Raw genomic sequence first — 27,916 nt, forward strand, 5'->3', positions numbered from 1 at the left:
CTAATATTTGACCTCTCCATGTTTCCCCATCCATATGAATATACCATTGTAAATTGATGTCCTCAAGTGACTCGGGACTTTTGCCTTGAAACAGAATGAACACTCCTAAAAAAGCTGGCAGCTGACCTTTAACAAGAATCCTGCGTTTGTATCAATTAATGCCTTTCTACCACAAAGCGGTAATGAGGGGAACGATTTTTCTCTCATCCCATAATGGATCCCATCCAAATTATTCCTAATGTTAGATATTTCAGTCATCCCCTCAAAGATTGCAGTCTGCTGAATATTTAAAAAACCTGAAATAAAAATAAGAAAAAATATATATTTTGTTTGCCACCTAAAGCCCAGCTTCAAGCAAAATGTTATTTGGTATAAATTAAAGTGATACTAAACTCTTTTCTTTTTTTTTTTTTTTTTTAACTCTTCTCGGGTTTCTCTTTGGTGTCTTTGGCCCTCCCTCCTGTTGAGTGCCCCCACAGCAAGCAGCCTGCTATGGGGGCATCCAAGCCACAGCTCTGTGTGTCCATTCAGACACAGAGTCGTGGTTCAGTCCCGCCCTCTCTTTCTCCTGATTGGGTAACTGACAGCAGCGGAAGCCAATAGCGCTGCTGCTATGTGTCAGCCATTTAGGAGGGAGAGTCCCTGACATCACTGGAGGAAGATTGGGCTCAGGTAAGTATTGGAGGGCTGCTGCAAAGAGAAGGTAAACCTTCTGATTTTACAACCACTAAGGATTTAGGACTAGAGCCCCTGTCCAGTTTTACTGATGTTTATGTTAGAGAGATTCCCCCTTGCATCCTGTCAGGAAATACCCTCTTTCACTCCGACACATACTGGGGACACAATATAAGCCCAACAAATGTTGCAAGCCTCATCCGTTCTATTGAAAGCTTTAAAAAAAAAAGAAAAAAAAAAAAGAAAAAAAAAAAAAAGGTCCTAGGTGGAGTGGGCCTTCAACACAGGGCTTGTGTACACTAGCAGCAAGAACTGCCACTACTTTGAAAAGCAATCCATACTCGCATTGCTTTTCAGGGGCATTAGCCTGCCTGTTTTAAACTCCTAAATGCTGCACAACCACATGTATTGTGGATGGTTGTGGGGCAGTTGCAGCGCTGCCCCATTCACCATTCACTTGAATGGCTTGCATTCAGTGGGCGGCAGTGCCCAATAAATGCATCAGGGGTATAATTCCTTCCGCGGTATGTGTACACGCCTGGCCACTTTCTTTACAAATATTATAAATCAGGGGTGTCCAAACCACAGCCCGCATGCGGGCCGAGCCCATAGGGGGGAAGATATGCAAGCACAGGAGCCTTAGCGGCAAACACAGACAAGCCCAGCCATGCACGTCAGTTGGGACGCCAAGCAGACATAGCAGCTGTGGCAGCCTACATCCAACAAGCTAGGCAAATGCATGTATGGAGGAATGCCCAGGCTGCCATGTTTGCAATATCATCTGCAGCAAGGAATACAGACCTACATGCCAGGTAAATAAATTCTGCATGGCCGGATCTAGGTGTTGGGGAAAACTTTGCCCCCCCAGATTTAAATTGTATCCCCCCACCCCACACAGCACATATACAGGCTACATTCACATGAAAATTAGGGCCAGTGTGAATTGTAGTGGCAGTTCGCCAGCAGCTGCATCTATTCGTGTCGCTCTATACAGCCAGCGTCACCTGCGGTAATCACTGCTGGACGCACTTTGCATCCAGTAGCAGCGACCAGTGCAGGTAATTGCTGGCTGTGTAGACAGCTGCAAATGGGTGTGGCCACCAATGACCTCTCATTCTAACAGTCCTGGTAGCTGCACCTACCCGCTGATATCTGCTATCCTTGTTAGTGCATTTTATGTGCGGCCCAAGACAAGTTCTCTTGCAAGGCCAACAGGTAGGACATCCCTGTTTTAAATCCATATAATGTGAAAAGTAGTTGTGTTTAAATAAACAAAGATATTTACGCAACTGATTCTAGAGTTCAAATATGTGCTACAAATATTAAATACAATGTTGCAAATCTTTATCTGGAACTGTGTTTCATTCAGGACACAAGGAATGTCCTTGGAAATGGATCCACCACATTTAGGCCCCTTTCACACAGGGTGGATGGGGTGGATTACGTTTTGATTAGCAGGGGATCTGTGAGCAGATCGGACACTGATTGGAGCAGAGGCAGGACGAATGTCATATCCATGCCTGCTTCATTTCAGCAGAGAGGACAGGGGCTGACAACCCTTCAGCTCTATGGGTAACCAGGTGTAAACACAGCCGTGCATGGATGTACGCATTGATACGCCTCATGTGAACAAGGCCCTAGGCTTCATTCAAACATGCAGCTAGGGGGTGGTAAAGTTCACCTTTACAGAAAAAAAATCATAAATGTACATATTTATTCCTGGAAAGCATTTGAACCTGCGATCAGTGGATCACATGTGTAATGTGGGCTCCTGCAGATATGTCTTCCGGCTTTTAACCCATACCTTTGTACGAGCTTCTGTTTAAAAGCCGAAGGATATGTCAATGCTCATCAGTGCTCCCACAGCCCATCGAAACTAAAAGTTTGTTTGCCACAGTGGTATATGGTACTTGTAGTTTATATATACACAAGAATCTGTGAATGAATGATGTGGCTTTGTGGGCGGATGCAGGGAAAAGAACCCTTGCCTGCTGTCACAGAAAGGGGAGCTCAGGGGGAGAGGAGGCAGGAGATGGAACATGTTACACATCATTACATGTAACATGTTACCCCTAAATACGGGTGAACCTTTAAGCAGCATGTCGCGCATTTTAAGGGTGTTACCATACTTGAACGCAACCAATGCAAGTCTACGGAGAGGTGTTGCAACTGACCCACAAACCACAGTGATCGAGTGTGCTATTTTCTGTTTCAATTCCATCCGCAGCAGATGGTAAATTTTTCTGCTGTGTCCAATTTAAGTAGTTTGGTCTGCATCATTTGGGGATGCTTACAATCAATTGAAAAAAAATAAAGTCTTTGCATTGTTCCAAATTTTGATTAATTTGCTTCTTTTAGCATTTTATATAATCTTCTAGGTATAGCTGGAGTCTAAAGCCAGGCATGCACGGGTCAAATTTTTTTCAAATCTCAATTATGAATTTTCGTTCAAATTTCACACCATTAGTGGGCTGCAGCAACGACAGATTTTCATGCAGCCATCAAACTTGAGCGATTGGGCATGTTGGAAATTTTTTGAAAAACAAACAAAATTGCTATTCAAAGATGGGAGAATCGTGCAAGAAATATAAATCAAAAAAGAAATGTGCATAAACGTGGAAAGAAAAGAAGAAGATTCCTGGCCACAATTTTTTTTTTTGTAGCAACATGCAGGTGAAATTGAAGGTTGGTCATATTTTGAAATGAATGGTGGCACCATTGGATTACAAAATGCAAAAAAAAAATTGATTTTCGAAGGAAAATCTGTTCAGAATTTGACCCATGTATGGCCTGCAAAAGGCTCCATGCACACCGACTTAAAAGAAATAGCTGCTTCAGGAGTTTTGTGTTTTGCTTGTAGAAACACCTCAATGTTATCCAATGTGTCCATGCATATTAGGACATTGAGGGGCATATTTTAAGCTCAGCATTTAGAGGCAGGAAAAAAAACCTTCTGGTTTGCGTTTTTGAATGGAGTATTTCTGGCAGAAAAACGCTAAACACTCCTAAACGCCCATTAACATGTGTACAAAAGTGCTCTATATGAGAATTGTTTTCTGCCAAGGGAACTGGCGTTTTTTTAAGCTCGGTGTGCATGGGGCCTAAAACTAGAAATCAATGTTATGAGCAGAATAAATACTGCACTGTCTGAATATGATCGTTAAAAGGAGATAGAGGAATACCACACACTCATCTGGAAAGACACGTCTAGGCTGGATTATGCTGCCCTGATTACATTATCAGCTAATTAAAGGCAATTGTGTAATGGCATAATGACCTAACATACAGAGCTGAGATGTTACATAATAATATTGAAGTGTTTTCCAATTCATGCTATACATAGACCTCAAGACTGAGGGGACCAGACTCAAGCAGATAATATAAAATTTTATGGAGTTTAGTACTATTTATTGTTCAATGGAAAAGTGCCCTTGTAGACTGGTACTATACATTTGAAGTACCAATTGGGGTTCTAGACAAACACTGCGTTTTCTATTTGAACAAATGCGTAAGCTGCGTTAAAAAGGAAAATGGAGCGTTCGTTAAGAAAAGGCTGCATTCAACCTGTTTTGCCTGCAGGTCAAATGTAGTCTCTGAACTGTCCTGTTTACTGCACATTAAAACTGAATGCGAATTTGCGGATCTGCATTTAGTGTGTGTTGCAAATGAATGTAAAACTTAGGAATAATGCCCCTGGACATGAACCCTTAAGATTAGTGGTCAGTGGGAAAGGGACACCCTTATACTGTTGCCCCCTGCAAAAACCCTGGTTGAGAAATACCGATTTAGGCTTGATTTACACCTAAATCGGTCGTCAATCGTACAGCAACGCTGTCCGTCCCGTTCTTCGTTTCAGGGACGAATCAGGGCAGAATCTTTGCCTGAATTTGGCCCTGAAACGGAGGCAAAGACACCCGGAGACATGTGAACTGGCTATAGAGAGCTGGTCACATTCTCCTGCTATGAGAATTTGATGCGGGGGGGAACCCGCATCCTTTTCACATAGGTGTGAACCCAGCCTTAGGCCCCTTTCACATGTGCGGACCGTATGTCTGCATTTTCATCCATCTGTTGCGGATGAAAACAGGACATACATTGGTCCCTATGTGATTGCGGGTGTCAGCGGATGACCATCTGCTGACACCCGTAATCACCCGCCTCCGCAAAGCTACGATTTTTCGGACAGAAGAAAATCCTATTTTTCTTCCGTCTGGCGGATCGGATAGGGTAAACACGGACATACGGTCCGTGTCTCTTCGATCCCCCCCCCTAGGGGAGAGCGGAGAAAGACAGGGCGGTCCCTGCACAGTTGTGCGGGGACCACCCTGTCAGCCGACGGCTCAGCTGGATTTTACGGAGGATCCCCGCTGAGCTGACGACAAAAGGAGGTGTGAAAGGGCCCTTAGGATGCATTTACACTACAACTTATATTCTACCATGTGAAGTACAGTAAACTGTAACAAATGATATGCGTTTCAGTATGCTACTATTCATTGTTATTTGAATCTTAAAGTGGAAGTCCAGTCTGCAACTAAAATCTCTAAATATACTTGCAGCCACAATCTAAACACTAACCTATCTAGACCTGTAAAGCAAAACTCGCTACACATGACTTTTCTGAAGCGGATCCGATCCCACACTGAGCTTTCAGCTGTGGATTCTCCTTGGAGATAGGCGCAGAAGAGGCAATGACAACCGAAGCTTCATAGTAACTATGGGTGGCGTCATTTCCCAGGCATTTCACAAGCCATTGTCACTGTGTCCTGCACAGAACTTCCGCCGCTGGAGACTGGATTGGTATGTACAGCGAGTTTTACTTTACAGGGTTAGATAGGTTAGTCTTAGATTGTGGCTGCAAGTAGATTTAGAGATTTTAGTTTTAGGCTGGCCTTCCACTTTAAGAGTTCACATATGTGCGGCCGTGGGTTAGTGCCTGGGGTCTGATGCATGTCTATTCACCGGTTCAGGTCTGAATTTTTGCCTTAAAGCACACCTGAACCAAACACACAGGATCCTTTTGCAATCCGCTATGCGGCCCGCCCAGGACCTGTCATACGAATTGGATGTGGGGAAAGCTGCATACAAATTGGCATATATGTGAGCATTATACATACAGCGCTCAATCACACTTGGGGTGCTCTCTGAAGTGAGAATTTGACAGGCAGTGAGGAGGCATTGTATCGCCTTGTCATCACCTGTTCTAACCCCTTGAACGCAGTACTAGCTCGCCAAACCGCATGTATTGTACAGTTGCAGGGTGCTAAGAGCACGCCCATTCTTTGGAAGCGTCACATGCAAAAGCAACAGAGGCTATAAATCTTGCTGTGGCTGTGAAGCTGCTTAAGATCCCGTGTGTTTGTACATCAGTAACGTGTGCAGGGACCCTTGGACAAATTCAGCAATTTATATCCACTACAGTAAGTAGATTATATTTGCATAAAATATGGCTTTCACTTTTTCTATCTAGATGCTTGATTAAATGCATTGAGTTATGTAGATAAAGAACCTAGGTGTATTGTCTGCAGGTGGCTCAGCACCTCTAATTGCTATAGATACTGTTGCCGTCTGAACCCTTCACCCTCATGGACACTCAAGTATAGGGATTTCCTGCCTTTATTTTTCTTTGCACAAATATAGAATGAATTATGTTTTGAAATAACAAGGTGTACAGAGTTTGGGAACAAGGCCAATTTCACCATGCCTTTACTATTGTAAAATGGCAAACTGATGAATACTGAATTATCTAGAGTAAGCAAAAGAAACCTCTACTGTTTCATCTAACCTGAAATAAAAGTAATAGCTAGTACACATGATGGGAATATTGGACGACCCCCCCCCCCCCCAAAAAAAAAAACACATTTGGGGCGGAATCTATTCATTAGTACACAGCTTTCGAGAGTCAAGAATGACAGTTAATGCAAAAATATCCAAAGGGACAAGCATGACTTTTTTTTTCCGCAAGATTACAGACTTAACTATTTTTGTGTAATTAGTATAGTATTTGTACAAAAAAAAAAAAAATTCGAGTGACCAAGACCATGGCCTGCTCAGAAACGAAAGAACATATTACAATACATTACATCACTTGTAAAGTGTATTCTGTTTGAGAATTTTTGCAACCTATTTATTTTCAATATGAGACTAGCATGCAAAAAAAGACAAATCATTCGTCTGATAGTGTCATAGTGTGTACTAGACTGTCACTTATGTTCCAGTATCTAAAGCCAGTATGTGAGTAAAGTGAAAGTTATAAGCACTCATGATATTGAGGAAAAGACATATGGAAGGTTCACTCAGTCTAAGTAGGGAAGAAGGAAAATCAGGAAGAACCACCACCACAGCGTGCGATAGAGGATGGGTACAGACGGTAGCAGTAGTATGAGAGGGCACTATGCATACCTCCTCTTATGGTAGCACACACACCAGTTAATGGCTGCCAACATGAATTCAGGTAATAGGAGCCATTTTACATAAATTATATCATATGCCTATGTCGTGGTCACTGAGCTGGAATATATAAAGGAGAAATCTAGCAATGATTATAGGTGTACCATTCATATGGGGGAACCAGAATGATAATGAGCTTACAAACAAACTTACCAAACCAGCAATAGGTGTTGGTAATCGGTTTATCTTCTTTATAAGCCCCTGGTTTAATTGCATTCAACAGCCAGCAAAAATAAATAATAAAATAAAGAAATAAAGTACAAATATTATAAAAAGGAAAGATTATTTTTTAGGGCATTGCGGAAAAACAAAATACAGATAACGGATGCAAGCTTCTTCACAAAGTGGCATATGAGACTTAGAAATAAAATAAATAGCACTCTCATAGGACTGATGTGCATTGCAAATGACTAGTAAACATACCATGTGACCAGCCTCCCCTCCAATCACGTAGTCTGCAGTACTATTCAGAGAAAAACTCTATATAACACCTCAGACTCCACACTTTAGACATAGGGCACAATAAATCATTTGTGATCCATTTCTAAAAAAAATTGCTGTGCAAATGTCCCAAACTTTCAAACATCTGTCAAAAATAATCCCTATAATTAGCCCAATACATTTAAAAGGATAAAAGTTCACCTTTACAAAAAAAGAAAATACAAATAAAATAATAAAAGCACTTTTTTTGCAGGTTTTTTGTTACCGTGTTTCCCCGAAAATAAGCCCTAGCGTAATTTTCCAGGAGGGATGCAATATAAGCCCTACCCCAAAAATAAGCCCTAGTTTAAATGCTTGTAAAATTCTATAATCTACTCTATTACAGTATTATATAATGTACAATGTGTGTGTTTCTGTAATATAAATGCAGGGAAGAGAGCTCCAGCGGGTCACAGAAGCGCAGAGCGGAGCTATAACGAAGGTATTTGGCACAATTATATTACAGAAAAACACATTGAACATTATATATTACTGTAATAGAGTGGATTATAGGATTTTTACAAGCATTTTAACTCGCACTGGGGATTCCTGACTAGCAGGGAGAGGGGGAGAGAAGACATCACATTACATGGTAAGACCTACCCTGAAAATAAGCCCTACTGTGTCTTTTGTTGCCAAAATAATTATAAGACCCGGGCTTATTTTCGGGGAAACACTGTAGCGACCTGTAAAGCATTGCACCCACGATCAGCAGATTGTGGGTGTAATGCCATGGTCCTGCAGACTGTGTAGCTGTCAGGGCAGGCAGTTACTAAATGACATCCCCAATGAACCTTTTAATTGCGGCTGTACATTCTTTATCTCTTTGAAACATATTTTCCTGTAAATATTTCATTTGCACCAATTTTGACCTTTTCATTATTAAAACCTTATTTTGAAAAGTGTTAACCTTGTCCCTAAAGCTCTTAACGCAATCCAACAATGAACCTGGCTCTTGAAGAGTGCTGCTCTATCTAGAACAAGGCCTCTGAGCAGACCTGTCTATGGTGACAGTGTGTGTTACAGACGATTATTCTAAAATCATAATTGGTATTGCTAAATTGATGGAAGTTCTGATCCTTCCTTACCAAAGGTCGTGGTGGCAGTTAAAGGGTTAATTGCGTAACTAGCCCAGTGACAAATCACTCTCAGGCTGCTGGCACCTAGATTGTGGTCCCGCAAGCTGTACAATATGTGTGCCCGGGCGCAGCCGAGAGTGGCATTGTTAAGTAAGTGACAGTTTGTTGTGAGATTGGCCGGTCCTCCGTTATGAGTAAGTGAGGAGGGCAGGGATCTGATACCCGTGTTCTTCACATATTGGTTCGCCACAAAGACTTTCTGCTCTCTAGCTCCCTTGTCTCCTCCTCCCATACTCATCTCCAGGACTTCTCCGGAGCCTCTCCCAGCTTTTGGAACTCACTACCCCAATCTGTCCGACTATCTCCTACTCTGTCCACTTTAACCACTTCAATACCACACGCCGTCATACGACGTCCACAAAGGGGATCTCCTATCCCGGGTGGACGTCATATGACGTCCTGTACTTTGTGCAGTGATATCGAGAAAACTGCCCAGAATCTAAACGAAAAAAATAGAGAACCTGCTCTCCATTTTCTCGTTGTGATTCTCGGCAGTGTTTTCCTGCCAAGAAACCCGAGCGTGTGTATACTTACCTGTCTCCATGGAAACCTGCGCATGCTCAAAATGACTTTGACGCATGCGCGATAGCTTCCAAGGCATAGGTAGGGTGAAGCAAGATGGCGGCAACGGCATCGAATGTGACGAGCGCATGCTCGTCGTAGTCGATGACGTTACCGCGTTCGTGCCATTCAAAAGAACGGTGGTTCTTTTAAATCTTACGTGGGTACATTTGCCTGGCAAGAAAATCTTGCCAGGAATCTCATCAGAAAAAACAACGTTTTTTCCTGACGAGAATCTGGACCTTTAGACTAACCTATCTAGCCCTGCAAAGCAAAAGCACCCATCTGCACAGCAAAGCAGCCGCTGACTGCTCAGCATTGGACCGGACTGGAGTGCCTTCAGAAAAGGTATGTATAGAGATTTTTGCTTTACAGGGTTAGATAGGTTAGTTTTAGATTAGATTTAGAGAATAACATTTTAGGCTGAACTTCTACTTTAAGTTCACCTTCGGCAAAAAAATAAAAACATTTTTACTGCACTTATTTTTGCAGTAAAAATAAATATGCATTTATAAATCTTTTCCCCAAGGTGCCTGCAGTGTCAAGAGTTCTGCAATCAAATCCTACAGGTCACCAGCTCCCTTACACTTCATTGAACTACAAGTTGTCTGCCGCATAGCCATGCTAATTTGGAAATGTGACTGGCTTGGAGCAGATTATACCCTAAATATGGGTGTAACATGCTCAAAAGGTGAACGTATGTTTTAAAAGGGAAACACAACCCCCCCCCCCCCCCCCAAGTTAATCCCCTCTTACTTGTGTGCTGTGTTAGTCACATTTAGGGTGCACACCCAGCAAATTGTTCTTATAGACTCCACCAGCTTTGCTAGCACAGGTCTAGTCCCGCACTAACTTTTCTACATCAATAAGAGCTGGCTGTCTCTTTCGGGTTCTTGCAGCCAGCCCCTGAAAATGTGCCACCAGATCCGCCCTCCAGCAGCTTCATGTCTGTGCTCCTGCAGCCTACTGGGATATGTGGCAGGGACTTGCAGAAGGTTGATACTGATTACTGAACTCAAAGTAAGAACGGTTTAATTTGTATAGAAATGAGAGGCTGACAGATTTATGCTCACAACTAAAATCCCAATACCCGAAACAAAATATTCCCTTCTAGAAGTGACACGTTGTGCAGGGACAGCATGGATCTAGGGTAAAATATTTTCAACACCAGAACCATTAGCATCAAGGCTTCGGACATTTAAAGAGGTTATATTTTAGGTCAATGCCTGCACGCATTTTTTGTCTAAATTGTTTTCAGCTCAGAAAGCCTCATAAATCCAATGTACGGACCCCAAGGCAAGGACAATTCAAAGTTGTGACATACAGTAACATTGTACTATAATACATTACATACACACACACACACAAAGACATTTAGGTGTGGTGGGAATGTTCTTCTTGGATGTGGATTAAGTACAAGCTAAGATTCCTCCTTAATTGTTGCAAAGTAGAAAAAGCAGCTGGATCTGGCACAGTCATAGTCACTAATTCAGTGCTGCCAATGTCATCCAACTCTGCTGGAAATGTTCTCGGAGGACGAATAGGAAACCATGATAACTCCCTCCGCTTTCTGAAAACACAGAAATAAAAAAAAAAAATTCTGATACGACGGGGTCAATAAGCTTTGCATTCTTGGAAATTCTCACAAATTCTAATCACAGCCTCAGCGACAGAACTGTCTAAAGTGTTGAGACTTCAATGTGCTGGAAATCATCCCAGGCAACGAAGGAAGGAAGGAAATTGCAACTGTAACACATTATAACAAGGCCTCTGGACACAGATCACATTTTTCCCTAATATAATGACAGCACTTAAGCGATCTGAAATTAAAAAGGACACTTCGCAAGGACAAAAGACAAGTAGCCTTGTAAAAGTCTATAATATGTAATGAGGATCAGTACGCAAACATTAACTCATGGTCCCCATGAATAAAACCTTGAATTCTTACTAATGAGCACTACAAGCTCTCAGATCAAGCTGACTATGAACCCTACAAAGAGGTTTTACTAAACTATAAACATAACAGAATACCACATTTTACAGGCAACACCATGCTTTGGGTTTTGCTACATTTATATATAAAAGGGGAATTACGAAGGTTCGCCCTCCTGCATTGGTCCCCTTTCTCGGACCTCTGTGACTGGACGGTGTAGTTTTCCTTGCCAATGCTGCAGAGGTGCCCCAGCGGGGCCCGCTGCATTGGAAACTGACCCCACCCCCCCCACACACCTCTCAACACTCTACCTTTGACCGCTTTCCCTATATCTTCCCTACATTCCACCTTTCTCTTTTACTACTTCTCATCCTCATAACTTGGGGATTTCTTTGTTAAAATAGAAAAAGAAGGGGGCGGACACACTTGCCCTGACATCAAGGCACACCACACATGGCCACGCATGCACTCTCGGGTAGGAAGACGGTACTCCCTGGGCTCCCACCGCACAGCCTTTACAATTGAAACCCTCAGTCAGAGGTCCAGGGCACGCGTATTATCTCAGGGCCTTGCTGCCAAGATAGTGCCCACTGTGACATGCTTTATAGCTGGTCCTGTTACCCTGTTTGGATTTGATACGGAGTGCTGTGATCACTGTATATGCTATTGCCTTGCCATGTACCTTTCTCTGTACCATGTTGGGCCGTGTGGCCGTTTCCCTGTGTCAAATAAAAAAAAAAAAAAGGGAATTACGCAAAGTACACCTAAACCGTGGATTTTAAAACCTCAGAAATGCTGTGCAAGTGAAAGCAGCAAAACCTCTTGTTTCCCTATTTTTAAATTTACATTACGCACAAACTCAATGTTCAGCATTAATCATGTATTGTTACAAAATCTGCGCCAGCTGTAATTCATGTGTTTTTTTTTTTTTTTGCCAAAAACAAACAAATGTGCAGCCAACCAACACCACCATCGCCAAGAGGTACCAGCCCAGTACAACAAGAATGTAGGTTGGCATGTTCGTATCAATACCTCACATGTGTGGGATGATCACGGTTTGCGTGTGTGGGACTGACTTGTGCGTTCGCCTTTGCAAACAAGCACGGGGTGTCTGGGGCACTTACATATTTTTTTTACACTGTTGCTTTCATTTTTCTTTTTAGCACTTTTATTGCGGCCACAAAGGATGTTTACATCCTTTGTGAGCTTTATGGAGAGATCTGGTGTCTATAGAACCCCAAATCCCTCCTCTGCCCTTAAAGGGGTTGTAAAGGTAATTGTTCCCCCCTAAAACGCTTCCTTTACCTTAGTGCAGTCCTCCTTCACTTACCTCCTCCTTCCATTTTGCTTTTAAATGTCCTTATTTCTTCTGAGAAATTCTCACTTCCTGTTCTTCTGTCTGTAACTACACACAGTAATGCGAGGCTTTCTCTCTGGTGTGGAGAAAGCCTTTTGAGGGGGCGAGCAGGAGGGTCAGGACACACCACACCAGGGAGAAAGCTTTGCATTACTGTGTGTAGTTACAGAAAACATTTTTTACCTTTACAACCCCTTTAAAAGCATTCAAACCCCCCAAAAATTGGTGTTTTTGAATTCTGATCCTGGCTTCGTTAGGCTGTCCAACCAACCAGCCAGCAGATGCACCAGCTGGGTGCTCCGGTCTCCCAGTGGGGCAGGAGTGTCCAAGCAAGCCGCCGACGGGTGGGGGTGTATGTTCCCTCCTGTTGCTTGAAAATAGCAATTGAGCGGTTGGTTAGCCGCTTCAATGCCACTACAAGAGAGCTGACCGTCGGCTCTAAAAAACGATACCGGGAGGATGTCTGCGGTTGCAGGCATCATTCTAGTATAATCACCAAAAGTCCAGTGATCTTTGGTCATTTTTTTCAGTGTTTGTGCAATTGTTTGTATTTTTTCATGTACTAGCCATTTTTATTTTTATTTTTGCCAGTGAAAAGCTAGTTGCTTGACAAAAAATCAATAAAAAATGGCACCATCATTGAGGTCTATGGAGTTTCAAAATGCATGCCAATTATTTTTTTTATAAAATGCACATGATTTTGCACATAAATTATTATTTTTTTACCCGGAAGCCCCCAAAGCATTACACCTGCGATTCAGGCTCCTGCAGACACTCAGTACAGATAAGTTACTGAATTGCAGGAAGAGTTAATGAACTACAAGAGGCTTATCGGTGCAACCTAGATTAAAGTGTTGGCACTCGGGAACCAATTTGGAATTCACTGGGAGATTAAAGAGATGTTTTTCTTTTAGGTTTGGGTCCAGCAGTCACATGACAGAGTTCTGCTTTCCCATACACTATTTTCACTAAGCGTAGAGTTTACTTTTGTTTTTATTTGTGCTTTGAATGACAGAGGATACAGCACGGGCCAATATGATGAAGATATCCACTTTGAAATGATTGTTGGCACCGATGACAAAGAGTAGAAATGTGCAGCCAATAGATTTTGAGCTTTCAGTTCACATGGTCACCTAGTTTTGATAGGTACCTGCTCACACTTTCGCTCAGATAGCCTAGGCGGTCAGGAGCAGAGGTTCTCTCCCCGCAATCTTCTGGGACACGTCACAGGTCCTAGAACATTGCCTAACCATTCAGGTTTGTGCACCCGGCTGTAAAGGGGGAAGCTGTCACAGCCGGGTAGCCACAGTTGTAATGCCCACCGGGGAGAGGAGAGGGAGAAAACTGAGGGTTTAGGCAGCCATATTGCTGGATCCTGGGACAGGAGAATGTGTGTTTATTAAAAGTCAGCAGCTACACTTTTGTAGCTGCTGACTTTTAATAAACACAAAAATGACTGGAACTCTGCTTTAAAGTAGTTCTAAAAGGCATAAAGCTTTACAAAGCCTCCAGGACCCACACCAGTGACACATATACTCTGTCCACAATCATACCATTTAGTGGATCACTAATATATACAGTATATTAGAAGAGTGTCTCATAGGGGGCCTGAAAAAGTCCTATTCCAGATTTATACATCTCCCAGGCTCCCCTCTTACATTTTGAGACCAATGGTCCACGTTGGGTTTTGCACCTCCCCCTTTAGGTTCACCTAAAACACAAAGTTCTATGTAGCCTGGGGAGCAGACAAGAAAGGACCAGGAACTGAATGCCCAGCATAAGTGGAGGGCCTGCATGACTGAGTTGCTGGGTAGGTTACAATTAGAAGGTAGGATGTTAGCTTTTAAATAAAGTAATAGGGCCTGCCTTATTGGGTAACGTGGGGGGTAGGGTGTGGCAGCAGTGGTCTAGTGGAAGGGAGGAATTGGTTTAGGGTCAGTGGAGATTCTGGACAGCATTAAGAAGACATTTGCCCGCCCTCCCTTCCCCTGATTTTTGGATCTGGGGCTCTGCACGGGTTGATTTTTTCATTGCCAGTAAATTTTACATGAGGTGGGGACAGGTGGTCATGGCAGTAGGCAGGGGTCTCAGGTTTTTGAAGGCCGGAATGGTAAAAATACAGTACGTGGAGTGTAACGGTTTGAGACCATCTCGGCATGGGTAACTTCCCTACTAAGGAAGTAAGGGGCCATTGGTCATCGGGCGGCATCGGGTGTGAAAACTGTTAATATTGTTCCCGAGCCGGTGTAACTGCAGATAGGAGCCATGATAGTAAAGTGGTGGTTGATACAGCCGATGCGATAGAGAAAATGTCCTTCATTAACCTGATATATTCTGTCATATACATTTGGTGTGGAAAGTTTTTTGTTACGTGAAATAGAATAAAAAGTTAATAATGTTATTTATGGTTGTTAATAAAGAGCTGCTATGGCCATTAAAATCAAAGAAAAGTTGTGGGGTCATTATTTAAGATGATGGTTGGTATAAGGGTAGTAGAGGTAGGCTTTGGCAGTAGCAACAGCAGCTATACTTCAGTCATGAGATGAGGTTGGGGATACTTTTAACCATCTATGTATTTTGAAGCTGCAAGCATGAGGCAGCTGGAAAGCTTGGACTGGCGCTATGTAGTTAGTGTCGGGACACGTCTAGGATTTTGAATTCATGTTCGAAATTTATTTCGGAGCACTTTACAGCATCTATATATAACCTGTAAATAGAACAAACAAATGCACCACTGTTTGTCAAGATATCAGTGCAGTGGCCGGTGCCTAAAAGTTGCTCACCGCAGGGCAGAGAGCATTAAACATGCTACCTATCCTCAAGTTCACAATATATACGGTACACATATAACGGCACAAACACACACACAAAAATATTCAAGTTTTTGCCAGGAAAACCATACACGTACATACAGGTACTTCCTTTGGTTGGCATTCCACTTCAAATTCAGCAAAAATAGTGGATTTGAAGCTTTAAAGTTATTAGTCTTATATGGTTGTGCTTGCTTTAGAATGTATTCCGTTCTGATTAAACTTATCTGTCCAACTATGACATCACTCTTTCCAGATTTCTTTTAAAAGAGCGCTCTATGTAGGGGCAGCAGTAAGCCATGCATTGGCAGAGGGACAGGTCTTGTATCCTGGCAAAAGAATGTGAGTTCAAAAATTTATCAGTCTCTACTGTAATAAATAGACCAATTCAGTCCAGGCTAATCATCTGCATTTGGTATTTTTCCACCATTTGCTTGGGATATTTTGAGGCACTGTGTGAATTCTCGAGAAATGAAAAACGTTTAACAAAAAGCATCTTACAAATTACAAATCTAATGTGTGAATTTTATACAAAAAACCTGACAACACAGGGCTCAGCCATTTACCCATTACAATTTTCACTACAAATACTGCATATGTGGCACATTAATGACCCTAAGGAGTTCAATTTGGGAGGCTGCATCCTGGATATGAGGATTAAGGGCCAGTTCACACCATAATCGCACAGGAATGCATTCAACACATTCATTTGAATAGGAGGAAATCACACCAGATCGCACAAAATGTAGTGCAGGCACTGCAATACCATGCGATCTGTTTCCTGCAAACACACTGCAATGTATTGGCACCTGCAGTGGATCCTAAAGGCAGTGTTTTTTGAATGCGGTGCAGTAAATGTTCACAGAACATGCCTTTCCCAGCTGCAGCTGCGCCTGCCCTCTCTCCAGCCTGGTGCTCTAGTGACCCCCATAAGAGTAGAGCTGAGAGCGGAGTCACCGCTCTCCACTTTGAGAATTGAGTGACCAACCGTCATGTGATCACTCAGTTCTCAGTCTTAGAGGCAACATGGGACAGATGCAGTATTTAATTGAGTAATGTATGTTTTTTTTTTTGTTTTGTTTTTTATAACTCCATACATCTCCTTTAAATGCTTTTCCCTGACAAATACATCTACCAGGTTCATGTAAAAATGTTCATAAACCCCAAAACATATACTGTACTGTATATTACAGCTTACCAGTCCTTAGCCCCTATTCACACTTAAGCATTTTTCCCTGATTGCCTGCCTGCGCTCAACATTGTTGACACTTGTACAGTTAGTCGCCCTATGCTCAAAAAGATATATCATTTTTTTTTTCCAGTGTTTTTGGTCCCATAGACTTCAATTGAAGAGCATGTAAAATTCACGATACACACATTTTTACACCTTAAGATCTCTTCTCCTCCTACAGAACTGTTCTCCCCTTGCACGGTCCAGGAAACAAATTCCTGAAGCATGATAAATGTGCTTTTGGACAGTGGTGTGTTAGGGGAAGGTGTTTTGTAGTTCACTGAGCAGGGCTTGAGGCAACACTGCATAGTGCATATGACACTAGATTTCTGGTAGGATCAACAGCTTTTTTGCACTTGTAAACCTGATATATCAAAATAATTTTCACTGTATATTAAGAGGGCAACTTTTGTGTGGGAAATAAAAATTTGCAAATAAAAAAATAATAATCATACAGTATATACAATTGTGACAGAGGTCATAATGTAATTGACTGAACATGGTTAGTACAGCCTTTCCGACCAGAGCCGACAGTTTTTTTTTTTTGTTCAACCCATGGGGTTAAACAAAAAAAAGCTGTTAGTGTGTACCCGGCTTTAATCTTGCTGCTATTCTAATTCTTGTTATTGACTTTCATATTGTCTCACATACATTCAATGCAATCAACCGTCACCATTTGATTCTACAACACAACTTTGATGCTTTTGATGTCTTTCCTAGTTCACAACATACAAACTCAATACAGATGCTCATGAAAGGCATATGTCAAAGACTGAGTAAGTGCAAAAAAAATCACTTTATACAAGAATCATTATTATGATCAGATTTGAAATGTGATCATACAATTCGAATATAGTTTTTATAATCACACTTCATGAAACTTCCACCCACCAAGCTTTTATTATTCTTCCAGAAGCCATTCACACGTTTTTAACTATATTCCAATGTGTCTACTTTCAGCCAGATGTGACATTTGATGGTTCCCAGTGCACGTTTTTTTTTTTACAAGGATACACCACCAGCAAACCAGTATACTGTTCAAACACTGAAGTCTCAGGTCCAGTTTCAGGTCCACCCTATTCCCTTGTGAACAAAATTTCCATCACAGCCAGTAAATTATACAGGCTTTCACAAACTACAGTAACTGATGCAATATTTATGTAGACACATACAAATGTCTGATTATTTCAACTGTTTAATATAGAAATAGTATACTGTTGGTATAGAGGTGTAGCATCAGGAAAAACACAGATAGCTTCTTGTCTATCAATGATCAAATTAAGTTTTTGTGCAATGGCTGCATATTCCTTGCCCTAAAGCAGTGGTCTCCAAATTGTGGCCTAGCCTTAATCCAGCCATGGTGGCACTAGGTTTCCCACTGATACGAGACACTATTCCACCCATGACACCAATAATGAGACATAATTCCAACAACGGACACCAAAAAAGGGGCACCATTCCTCTCTCTGATAAGAGACCCTATTCCTCCCACTGACACCAACAATAGGGCATAATTCCTAAAACTGACACCAAAAACTGGGCACTATTCCTGCCCCGAACATCAAAGATGGGGCACGGTTTACTCCCACGGACGCCAAGACAAATTCTACTCCCAATGGCCACAGTCCGGCACCCTAAAATCTGAAGGACAGTAAACTGGCTTTTTGTTTAAAAAAGTTTGGAGACCCCTGCCTTAAAAGTAACAAAATAAGTCTTTCAAGACAGGGCATACTGGGGCAGATTCAGATTGAGATACGACGGCGTATCTTCTGATACGCCGTCGTATCTCTGAGATACGACGGTCGGATCTATGCGACTGATTCATAAGAATCAGTTACGCATAGATCTCCCTTAGAGCCGACAGGTGTAAGTGACAAGTGTAAAAAACAAACAAGTAAAATGCCCCCGTCCCCCCATGCTAGCGCGCAAAGGCGAACGTATGCATCAGTCATGTACCCAAACCGCCACGATCGTCCCACACATATGAGGTATCGCCACATACAGTGGGTCATGGGCAGCAATTCTAGCACTAGACCTCCTCTGTACATGTAAAGTGGTAACCTGTAAAGGCTTTTTAAAGTAAAAAAACTTACATTTGTCGGCGTTGTGCAGGTGTGCGCAATTTTAAAGTGTGACACGTTTGGTATCTATTAACTTGGCGTGACATTAACTTTTCTATTTTACAAAAACAAAAGTTATGTATTGTGTTTTTTTGCATTACATTTTCCCAAAAATTGCATTTGAAAAAACGCTGTGCAAATACCATGTGATATAAAGAAAAAAAATGAAAAACCCACTATTTTATTGTAGGGCCTCTATAAATGTTTGGGGATTCTAATTTACTAGCAAAAAGAAAGCAGATTTTCACATGTAAACATGCCTGGCCTTCAAGTGGTTAACTTATGCCGCGTACACACGATCATTTTTCGGCATTAAAATAAAACGTTTAAAAAAAATGTCATTTAAAATGATCGTGTGTGGGCTTCACATTATTTTTTGGGTTCTGAAAAATGAAAAAAAAAATTCTAACATGATGCATTTTTTAATGACGTTTTAAACGATGTCGTTTTTCGGGTTGTAAAAAATGATCGTGTGTGGGCTAAAACGACGTTAAAAACCCGCTCATGCTCAGAAGCAAGTTATGAGACGGGAGCACTCGTTCTGGTAAAACTACCGTTCATAATGGAGTAAGCACATTCATCACGCTGTAACAGACAGAAAAGCGCGAATCGTCTTTTACCAACACGGAATCAGCTAAAGCAGCCCCAAGGGTGGCGTCATCCGCATGGAACTTCCCCTTTATAGTGCCGTTGTACGTGTTGTACGTCACCGCGCTTTGCTAGAGCATTTTTTTTTAAACAATGGTGTGTGGGCAACGTCGTTTTAATGATAAAGTTGGAAAAACTTTGTTTTTTCGACATGCCAAAAACGTTGTCTTTTTTCATGCCGAAAAATTATCGTGTGTACGTGGCATAAGAATATCTACAACACATGAGACCTGGGTGTCACCAGGTTTTCGTGGATGGGCAAAATAAACAAAGACAACTGCAAATGAGGGGGGGGGGGGGGGGAACCTCTAGTGGCTTATAGGTGACAAGAACATTTATAATAAAACTGTGGAAGCCATGAGTCTAATACTACAAAATAATTACATTTATCTTACCTAATAAATCTCTGAGTAAAGGTGAACAGCAGGGCATAGCAGGAGCACACACATGCCAAGCACCAGGATATTTGTTCCTAAGCAGATACATTTGGTCAGACCTAGCGAAGGGCGGGTTACTTCTAGGGTCGGTTTTCACTAACTGCAAGAACAGAGAATGTTCGGTCTGTGATGAGACAAGCCTTTTAATTATTTATTCTATACCTGCCTTGGGATTTCCACAGGTAGCAGAGCTGATGCTACACTGGACTTGTCAACAGGAAGCTGAGAAAAAGCAAACAAGGATGAGGAAGCCATGATGATCTACACTCAGCAGCTGTTTCCATAAAACCTTGAGGCCATTATGCATTGTGGGGAAGTATAAAGTAGTTTTGGAATATGAATTAGAAGTTTAAATGAACACTTTGTTATCTGTGTGTTAACAGTTATGCCTGTACATACGAGCGATCCATGTGTATGCCTCATCGGAAATTCAGACGGAATTAGATATAGAACATGTTCTCAATTTTTCAGATGAAAAAAATGTATATCAGAATTTCCAATCTTCTGGATGCAATTCCGACTGACTTAAAGCCATGCATGCTCAGAATCAAGTCAACGCATGCTCGGAAGCAATGAACTTAATTTTTCTCGGCTCGTCGTAGTGTTGTACGTCACCGCATTCTTGATGGTAGAAATTCGGTGTGACCGTGTGTATGCAAGACAGCTTGAGCAGAATACCGTCGGAAAAACCCTCAGAGTTTATTCCAGCGGGAAAAACTGGTCGTGTGTTACAGGGCATAATACAAATCTTTATTCCAATGTATTCACACAGCGTGGATCAATTTCTTTCGTCTCTTTTGTAAGATGGAAGCTGGCATCCAAATATTAGCGTTAGACAACATACTCTCTGCTTTCTTCACTGTTTAACAACAAATGCCTTTTACAGCTTTCTATGGGCCATACTCCAGATATTTACACTGGCCATGGGGCACTTGACCACACCTATAGCAAATTGGAATTTTATATAGAGGTTCAGAACCTTCTTTGGGAGGTTTACTCTCTTTTAGGCATATCATGAAACAATGGGGTAAATAGGCTGATCACCTTGCAAAGTAAGCAGTACTTAGCAAGGGGATTTTTTCCAGCTTAGTGAATGTGATAAAACCTCACTTTGCAAAGAATTTCTACCACATGCAAGGAACATTTAAATAGCATAAAGCTTCATACACATGACCAGTTATCCGTGTGTATGCTCCCTAGCAGTTTTCCCGTCAGGAAAACAGCCGAGGATCCAGACGAGAAAATAGAGAACCCTGCTCTCTATTTTCTCGTCGGGGGTTTCCCGGCAGAGTGTTTCCTGCTGAAACGGTCGTCTGTATGCTTACCTATCCCAGGATAAACCTGTGCATGCTCGATAAGAGTTTGACGCATGTGTGGTAGACATACAAGTTTAGCGTGGGGGGTTTAGCAAGATGGCGACGATGGCATTGAATGCGACGAGCGCCGGCTCGTCATAGGTCGATGACGTCACCCGCGTTCTTGCAAGTCAAAAGAACTGTCTGTATGCACGGCAAGCTTGACAGGAATCCCGTCAGGAAAACCAGCACTTTTTTTCCCCCGACAGGATTCCCGGCCATGTGTACAGGGCCTCAGTTTTGTTTGCACATGATTCGTTGATGAAGTCAACAGAGATTCACCTTATTCGCCAAGCTCTTGGTGGAAGAGCACAGGTGATTGCCTTTTGCAACGATCAAACCCCAAGAAAAAAAGAATAATCATCTCAAATAGGGATAAAACAGCAAGGAAAGGTGATTCCAACCTCTGTCAAGTATTGCATAGTCACTATGGGGAGATTATTCCTTACTTCCTTTCTGACGAGAAATCTCCACACTGAGCCAGGACAAAGGAAATAAAATAAAAACCTTTACCTATTCAACCCTTTACAAAACAAAACATACTTTTGGCTGTAGTTCAGTGCTTAAGTATGCAGCTAAATAAAAAATTCCACCAAGAGATATGCCGATTCTAAAGCCAAAGCTCAAAATGCATACATTAATGCCAAATACACATTTTTAGTGTCATGTGCATCTCCCGATGAATGGTTTGGCTGGTAGCACACAGGCTGGTGATCTGACAAGTTGGCTTTTTTGTCTATGCAGCAGTAGGCAAAACATCAGCCCTACACCTGTTTGCTGAATTATCAATCCCATAAGACATTGGTCGCCAACCTTTGGCACTGGGGACCCGGCTGCATGGAAAAGAAAATCATGCCAAGGCCAGGGGGACCTTTTCCCCCCTGTCATTTGTCCGAAAAGAGCAGTGCACAATAGATGTGATCAATAGCAGGCCCTATGCCTGCTACAAATCCTATAGTCCCTAGTTCATCTGCAGAGCGAGCGGGAAAGGATGACTGACGACTATGTTCGTACATACAGTAGGAACCATTGAGAACAAAAAAAACTTGGTCATCCCCTAACAGGAAGTCTGATCACAGCTGCAAATAAACAGAATTTTGTGATTTGAAGAAGGCTGAGACCAATAGAAGGTAATTTTCTTGAGTTGCATAGTCAGGTTGAAAAGGACAAGTCCATCTAGTTCAACAAGAAGAAAAAAAAAAATCATTACAATCCCATATGCACAGTTGATCCAGAGGTAGGCAAAAAAAAAGAAAAGCATAAATCTAATTTTCTTCAGCAGGGGAAAAAATTCCTCCTACCCCAAGTGGCAATCAGATGTTCCCCGGATCACTTTACCTATAAATAATTAGTATCCAGTTAATTTTATGCACATTTAGGAAAGAATCCAGGTCTTTGTTAGTAAGCTTTTGAGGGAATCTATGCCACATTTTCACAGCTCTTACGGTGAAGAAACCGTTCCATATTTGGAGATTACATTTCTTTCCTCCAGACGTAGAGAGTGCCCCCTTGTCCTCTGTGATGCCCTTTAAGTGACTAACTCAACTACAAGTTCACCATATGGACCACTTACCGTATATACTCGAGTATAAGCTGACCTGAGTATAAGCCAAGGTACCTAATTTTACCACAAAAAAAACAAAAACTGGGAAAACTTATTGGACACAAGTATAACGTTCTCTCATCCTCGACTCAGTTTTCCAGCAGACACTGTGTTTAGAGTTCGTCAATCACGGATGTCTTTTCATCCTCGGACAAGAGGACGTCCGTGATTGATGGAAAACTGAACACAGTGTCTGCTGGGAAACTGAGTCCGAGTCTGAGCATGAGAGAACGTTCCTGATAGGCGGAACTGTGTCTGCTGAGAAACGCTTATCATGGAAGGGGACCAGGAGGAGACCATGACTTTTAAACAAAGGACACCCACAGCCTGTCAATTTCAGGTACACTGGCTCAAGTATAAGCTGAAGGGGGTATTTCAGCGTTAAAAAAAGGGCTGAAAAATTTGGCTTATACTCGAGTATATACGGTATGTATTTATACATGTTGATCAAATCCCTCCTTAGGTTTGTACAACTGCGAGTTGTTATGCGACTTGATACCTGTAAGTCACATGACAAGTCAAAAACCATGTATTTTAATGGACCCCGTTCTAATTGGTGAATAAATTCAGTTCCTCTAATCTTTCCTCACAGCTGAGCTCCCCCATGCCTCTTATAGAGAGTTTTGCTCTCCTCTGCACGCTCTCCAGTTGCCCATTATCCTTTTTGAGAACTGGTGCCCAAAACCGAACTGCATATTTTAGATGAAGTCTTACTACTATTGATTTTTACAGGGGTAAAATTATCTCTCTCTCTCTGGAGTCTAAGGCTTCATGTACACTGGACGTTGTTCAACCTCTCCTGAATGATGTACCTTGACAGCTAGAAACCGGCATCTAAAAACGGCCATGTTTACATGCCACGTTTGCATCTAGGAGCGTTTGTTAAAACGTTTTTTTTTTTTTTTTGTTAAAATGAAAAATAAATGTCTGTAAACAAAACGCTGCTAAAACGCGAGTTACCGCGTTTACAAGCTTTTACAGGCATTTGGTGTTTCAAATGAAGGCCTCTTGAGCCCCCTAGGGAAAGAGAGCCCTGACTGATGGGGGCATGACCAGGTACTGGACAAGGCGGTGGTCATGGTGGGATTGGCTACTTGGGGGGTTGGGTTGGGCCCGAGCTCCGATAAAAGGGATCGCCCCAAGGAATTCTGGGTCCTTTGGAAGCACGCTGGGAAGAGCTGCCCACCCTCCCGCCCCTTTTGTTATGGTACGTCACAGCTTGCTGCGGTTTTCTTGACCTTGCCAGCAGGAAATGGCCGTAGTGGGCCATGCCCCTTTATGGACACCGGAAGTAGGCGGCCTGTCCAGCACTTATGGTAAGGACAGGCCCCTCCCCCTTCCGGAATTGTGCTCACAGTAACACTGTGACTGGCACTGGTTACAAATGGTTTAAAGTTGTTATGTTTGCTTAATAAAGCTGTGGCCTTGCCCTTTCCAACTTAATGGTCGTAAGAGTGTTTATTTATTGGATGAAGGGGCAAGGGGGGGGGGAAGGTTTAGTTACATAAGTTTGTATTAAGGGGTACCTGGTAGCATTGCGCCTCAGCAGTCATGCCTCTGAACATCCGTCTGAACGTCTGCCTAGAAATGACTATAAACCACCCGGTGTACATGTACTGATAATATAACAGAGGAGAGTTCAGTGGAAGCTGAAATAAATGCCCAACTGTTCCTAAACGTCTGTTTACCAGCAGCAGTGTACATGAGGCCTAAGGCCTGTTGCACATGATACTCCTATTTGAGCATCTACATTTTCAGACTTTTTTTGTATGTAGTTGCATGCATTTATGTGCATTTTCATGTGCACTGGCACATTTTCGTGCAAATGTGCAAAAACGTATTCTCACGTTCTCGTTCTGCACAATATGTACATGGATATTTGTATGCATTCATGCGTAAAGGCGTAATTACACACCAAAAGCGCAGATTTTAAATATATTTTTTTTAATAAAGAGTGCACAGCGCTTATGTGCTTATGTGCCTGTGTGCTTATGTGCCTGTGTGCATAGGCACCTTACTATGGGATGTATTTTAGGATAGTAAAAAAATAAAAAAAAAAATAAAAGCTGTATTGAGCTTGTTCAAGCTGCAGTATACAAGAAAGGACTTTGCTTGCTTCGGAAATTATAGCTTGGCATTGCATGCCATTACTAAGCTTATGATCTACCAAAACCCCCAGATCCTTCTCCACCATTGATTCCCCCCAGTTGTACTCCCCTAGCGTAGTATGTATATGATGCATGCATATTCTTAGCCCCCAAGTGCATAGCTTTACGTTTATCAACATTAAGCCTCATTTGCCACATAGTTGCCCACTTAAAACAGTGGACTGATGTCGGCTTGTAAACTGGAGACATCCTGCAAGGACGTTATTCCACTGCATAGCTTGGTATCATCTGCAAAGACTGGAATGGTACTTTTAATTCCAGACCCTATTCCCTTAACCCTAGTTAAGAATACATACTTGAATACAGTTTAGTGTCACTTTTTAGAATGGAGAAAGGTATCACTGTGGCAAACTTCCAACTTGAATCCAGGGATGTCAGCATGTTGAGAGGAGGCCGCTTTCAGGGCAGAAAGTGCGCTGGTGTGGCGCTCAATTCATCTCACAGCTGTCAAATCCTAAATGCTGGGCTGAGCACTTTATTAGTGAGTACCACTGGATTGTTTTCAGTTTGGCTTTTAATAAAATGTTTATGCCATCAGCTTTTTCATCTGTACGTTCCTCAATGAGACCTTTTCCTGAGTGTTATGAAGATTGCTGGAACCAAGAGATTCCTGTGTGTTTGGGCCTTGTTACCCCGATGCAGGGATTTAGAATTGTTTTTATCTTATGTAAATAGATTGATTGCACACATTTATTGCATTGTATAATTTACTCGCACTGCATTATTAGGTATTCCTTATTTTTTATTTTTTTGCTGTATACAATACTGTTTTCAAACCATTTATTCTGTTCTGCTGTGTGATTTAAAATAGGGTTGTCCCGATACCGATACCAGTATCGGTATCGGGACCGATACCGAGTATTTGCGCTAGTACTCGTAAATACTCCCGATACCAAAATAGACTACTTTTTTTTTTTTTTTTTGTGACATCGAGCGGTGCATAGAGGCAGGGCCGAATTAACCGTGGGGCTGATGGAGCTGCAGCTCCAGGCCCCCATCATAATATAGGCCCAAACGACCGCTATATAATAAATCCACACGTCCAGGCAGCTGCAGCCTGCATTATGATATAGGCCCAATTGACGCAGTGAACAACATTTAATCACAGGCCGTGGGCCGCGAGTAGCAGCCGCGAGCCGCTGCTATGATTCACAGTAGAGCCGCGGCTATCCACAACAACACAGCCTCTTGTAGCACGGGCGGTGCCAGTGCGCCGAGGCTGAGCGTGCTCCTCCCCTTCAGTACTGTACTGAACACAGACACTGACTGTAGGCGGAGCTTGACGTCCCCCGGCGGCGTGCGTGACGTCATCCAGAGGCCGTCCCCGCGTCCTAGGAGTCTCCATTGCCTTGCGAAAGGACCGCAACCGCACGATCGACAGGAAAAGTACAGTAAAAAGCAAGTAAGCCATGAGCGCTGGGGAAGTCACTGTCATACAGATGAGATAATGTTTAATTGTGCAGAAGAAGTGTGGGTACAGTACTGGCTGCAACGAACCTGAAGTGGGTAACTTTTTTTTTTGGGGGGGGGCTATATCAGTGCAGGGAGGCAGCTTATTAGTGCATCTCATCAGTGCCACATTTATGAGTGCCATCCAATCAATGCCAGTGCCACCTATCAGTGCCATCCATTTATGAGTGCCATCCAATCAATGCCCGTGCCACCTATCAGTGCCATTGGATGGCACTGATAGGTGGCACTGGCATTGATTGGGTGGCACTGATGAGATGCACTAATAAGCTGCCTCCCTGCACTGATGCACTAATGGGCACTGATCTGCACTGATAGGTGGCACTGGCTAGCTGCACTTTTGGGCACTGGCACCGATGAGCTGCACTGATAGGTGGCACTGGCAGTGATCACTCCTTCAATGATATGTAGTTTTCCAGTACCGTATGCTAAAAACAGCCCCACACCATGATGTACCAGTTCTTCATAATTCTAAAGAAAATATCCTTGGTCTGTATTGTGGTTTGAAAACGGTCACATGACATTTAAAAAAAAAGTATCGGTATTCGGTATCGGCGACTACTTGAAAAAAAGTATCGGTACTTGTACTCGGTCCTAAAAAAGTGGTATCGGGACAACCCTAATTTAAAACTTTAAAAAGCTTGAAAACAAATTCTGACACACATGATGCTAAATCACAGTGGGTCTTAAATTCAACAAACTTCTATGCATCAATCAACAAGTATGCAAGATTAGATACCAATCAATTGGACAGCTTGGGTAGGTCTCATATGACGTTTTTGTAGATCTAAAGTTGGCTGTACATAGATTGTATGGTCAGATTGTAAGGTGTATGGTGAGCCTTACTGAGATAACTGACAGAATGTTCTGACTCGGCCAGTCATATTGAACCTTTCAATATCCACCTGCTATTTTCCAGTACAAGAATTAAACTGACTTTTTGCTTTGAAGCAATTTTGAGGTCCATCCATTTCACACAGCTGCAAGAGTGAGTGACGAAATGGCTCACATATATATGTGAAATATACAAAAGGTGTTACGAGTTAATTAAATTCCCCCTTATACCTCATCGGCAAGCTGTTCATCGTTTAATTTCCTTACTGGAACATGCCAGTGTAGTTCCAAAAATGTGCATTACTTTCCAGCTCTTCTCAGTTGCTCAGGTTGTAATTAATCTCTTTTGAAGTTCATATTTTTGGCTAGATGGGAGCTGGTACAGCATGAAAAATCTATGTTTCCAAGTGTTATTTCCCAGGGTGATCCTGAATACCAAGACATATTTATAATCACTTTACACACATGTTCTTAGACCATCCACATTAGTCTTGTAAAGAGCTAAGCAGTCTGTTAGGGCAGATCATAAATGCAACCTGAAGATCTTTAAAATTACTTTATTTTCAATTTTTTTCCAGGCATCTTTTCAAATCCCATTTACGTAATGCTAAGAAGTCTTTATATTGCGCCAAGAGGCATTCTTCCTTT

General features: G+C 42.2%; 1 protein-coding gene across 7 annotated transcripts in view; it reads right to left on the minus strand.

The window, feature by feature from the left end:
• Nucleotides 1–27,916, minus strand: part of LIMCH1 (LIM and calponin homology domains 1) — a 388,951-nt gene that overhangs the window by 200,132 nt on the left and 160,903 nt on the right. For all 7 annotated transcript variants that reach the window (XM_040335035.1, XM_040335040.1, XM_040335041.1 and 4 more), the window contains exon 3: nt 7,276–7,346. In XM_040335035.1, coding sequence (XP_040190969.1) covers nt 7,276–7,338 — 63 coding nt within the window. In that variant the 5' untranslated portion in view covers nt 7,339–7,346. The remainder of the gene's footprint in view (nt 1–7,275; nt 7,347–27,916) is intronic.

The sequence above is a fragment of the Rana temporaria genome, chromosome 1, assembly GCF_905171775.1.
Source record: "Rana temporaria chromosome 1, aRanTem1.1, whole genome shotgun sequence".
NCBI lineage: Eukaryota > Metazoa > Chordata > Amphibia > Anura > Ranidae > Rana > Rana temporaria.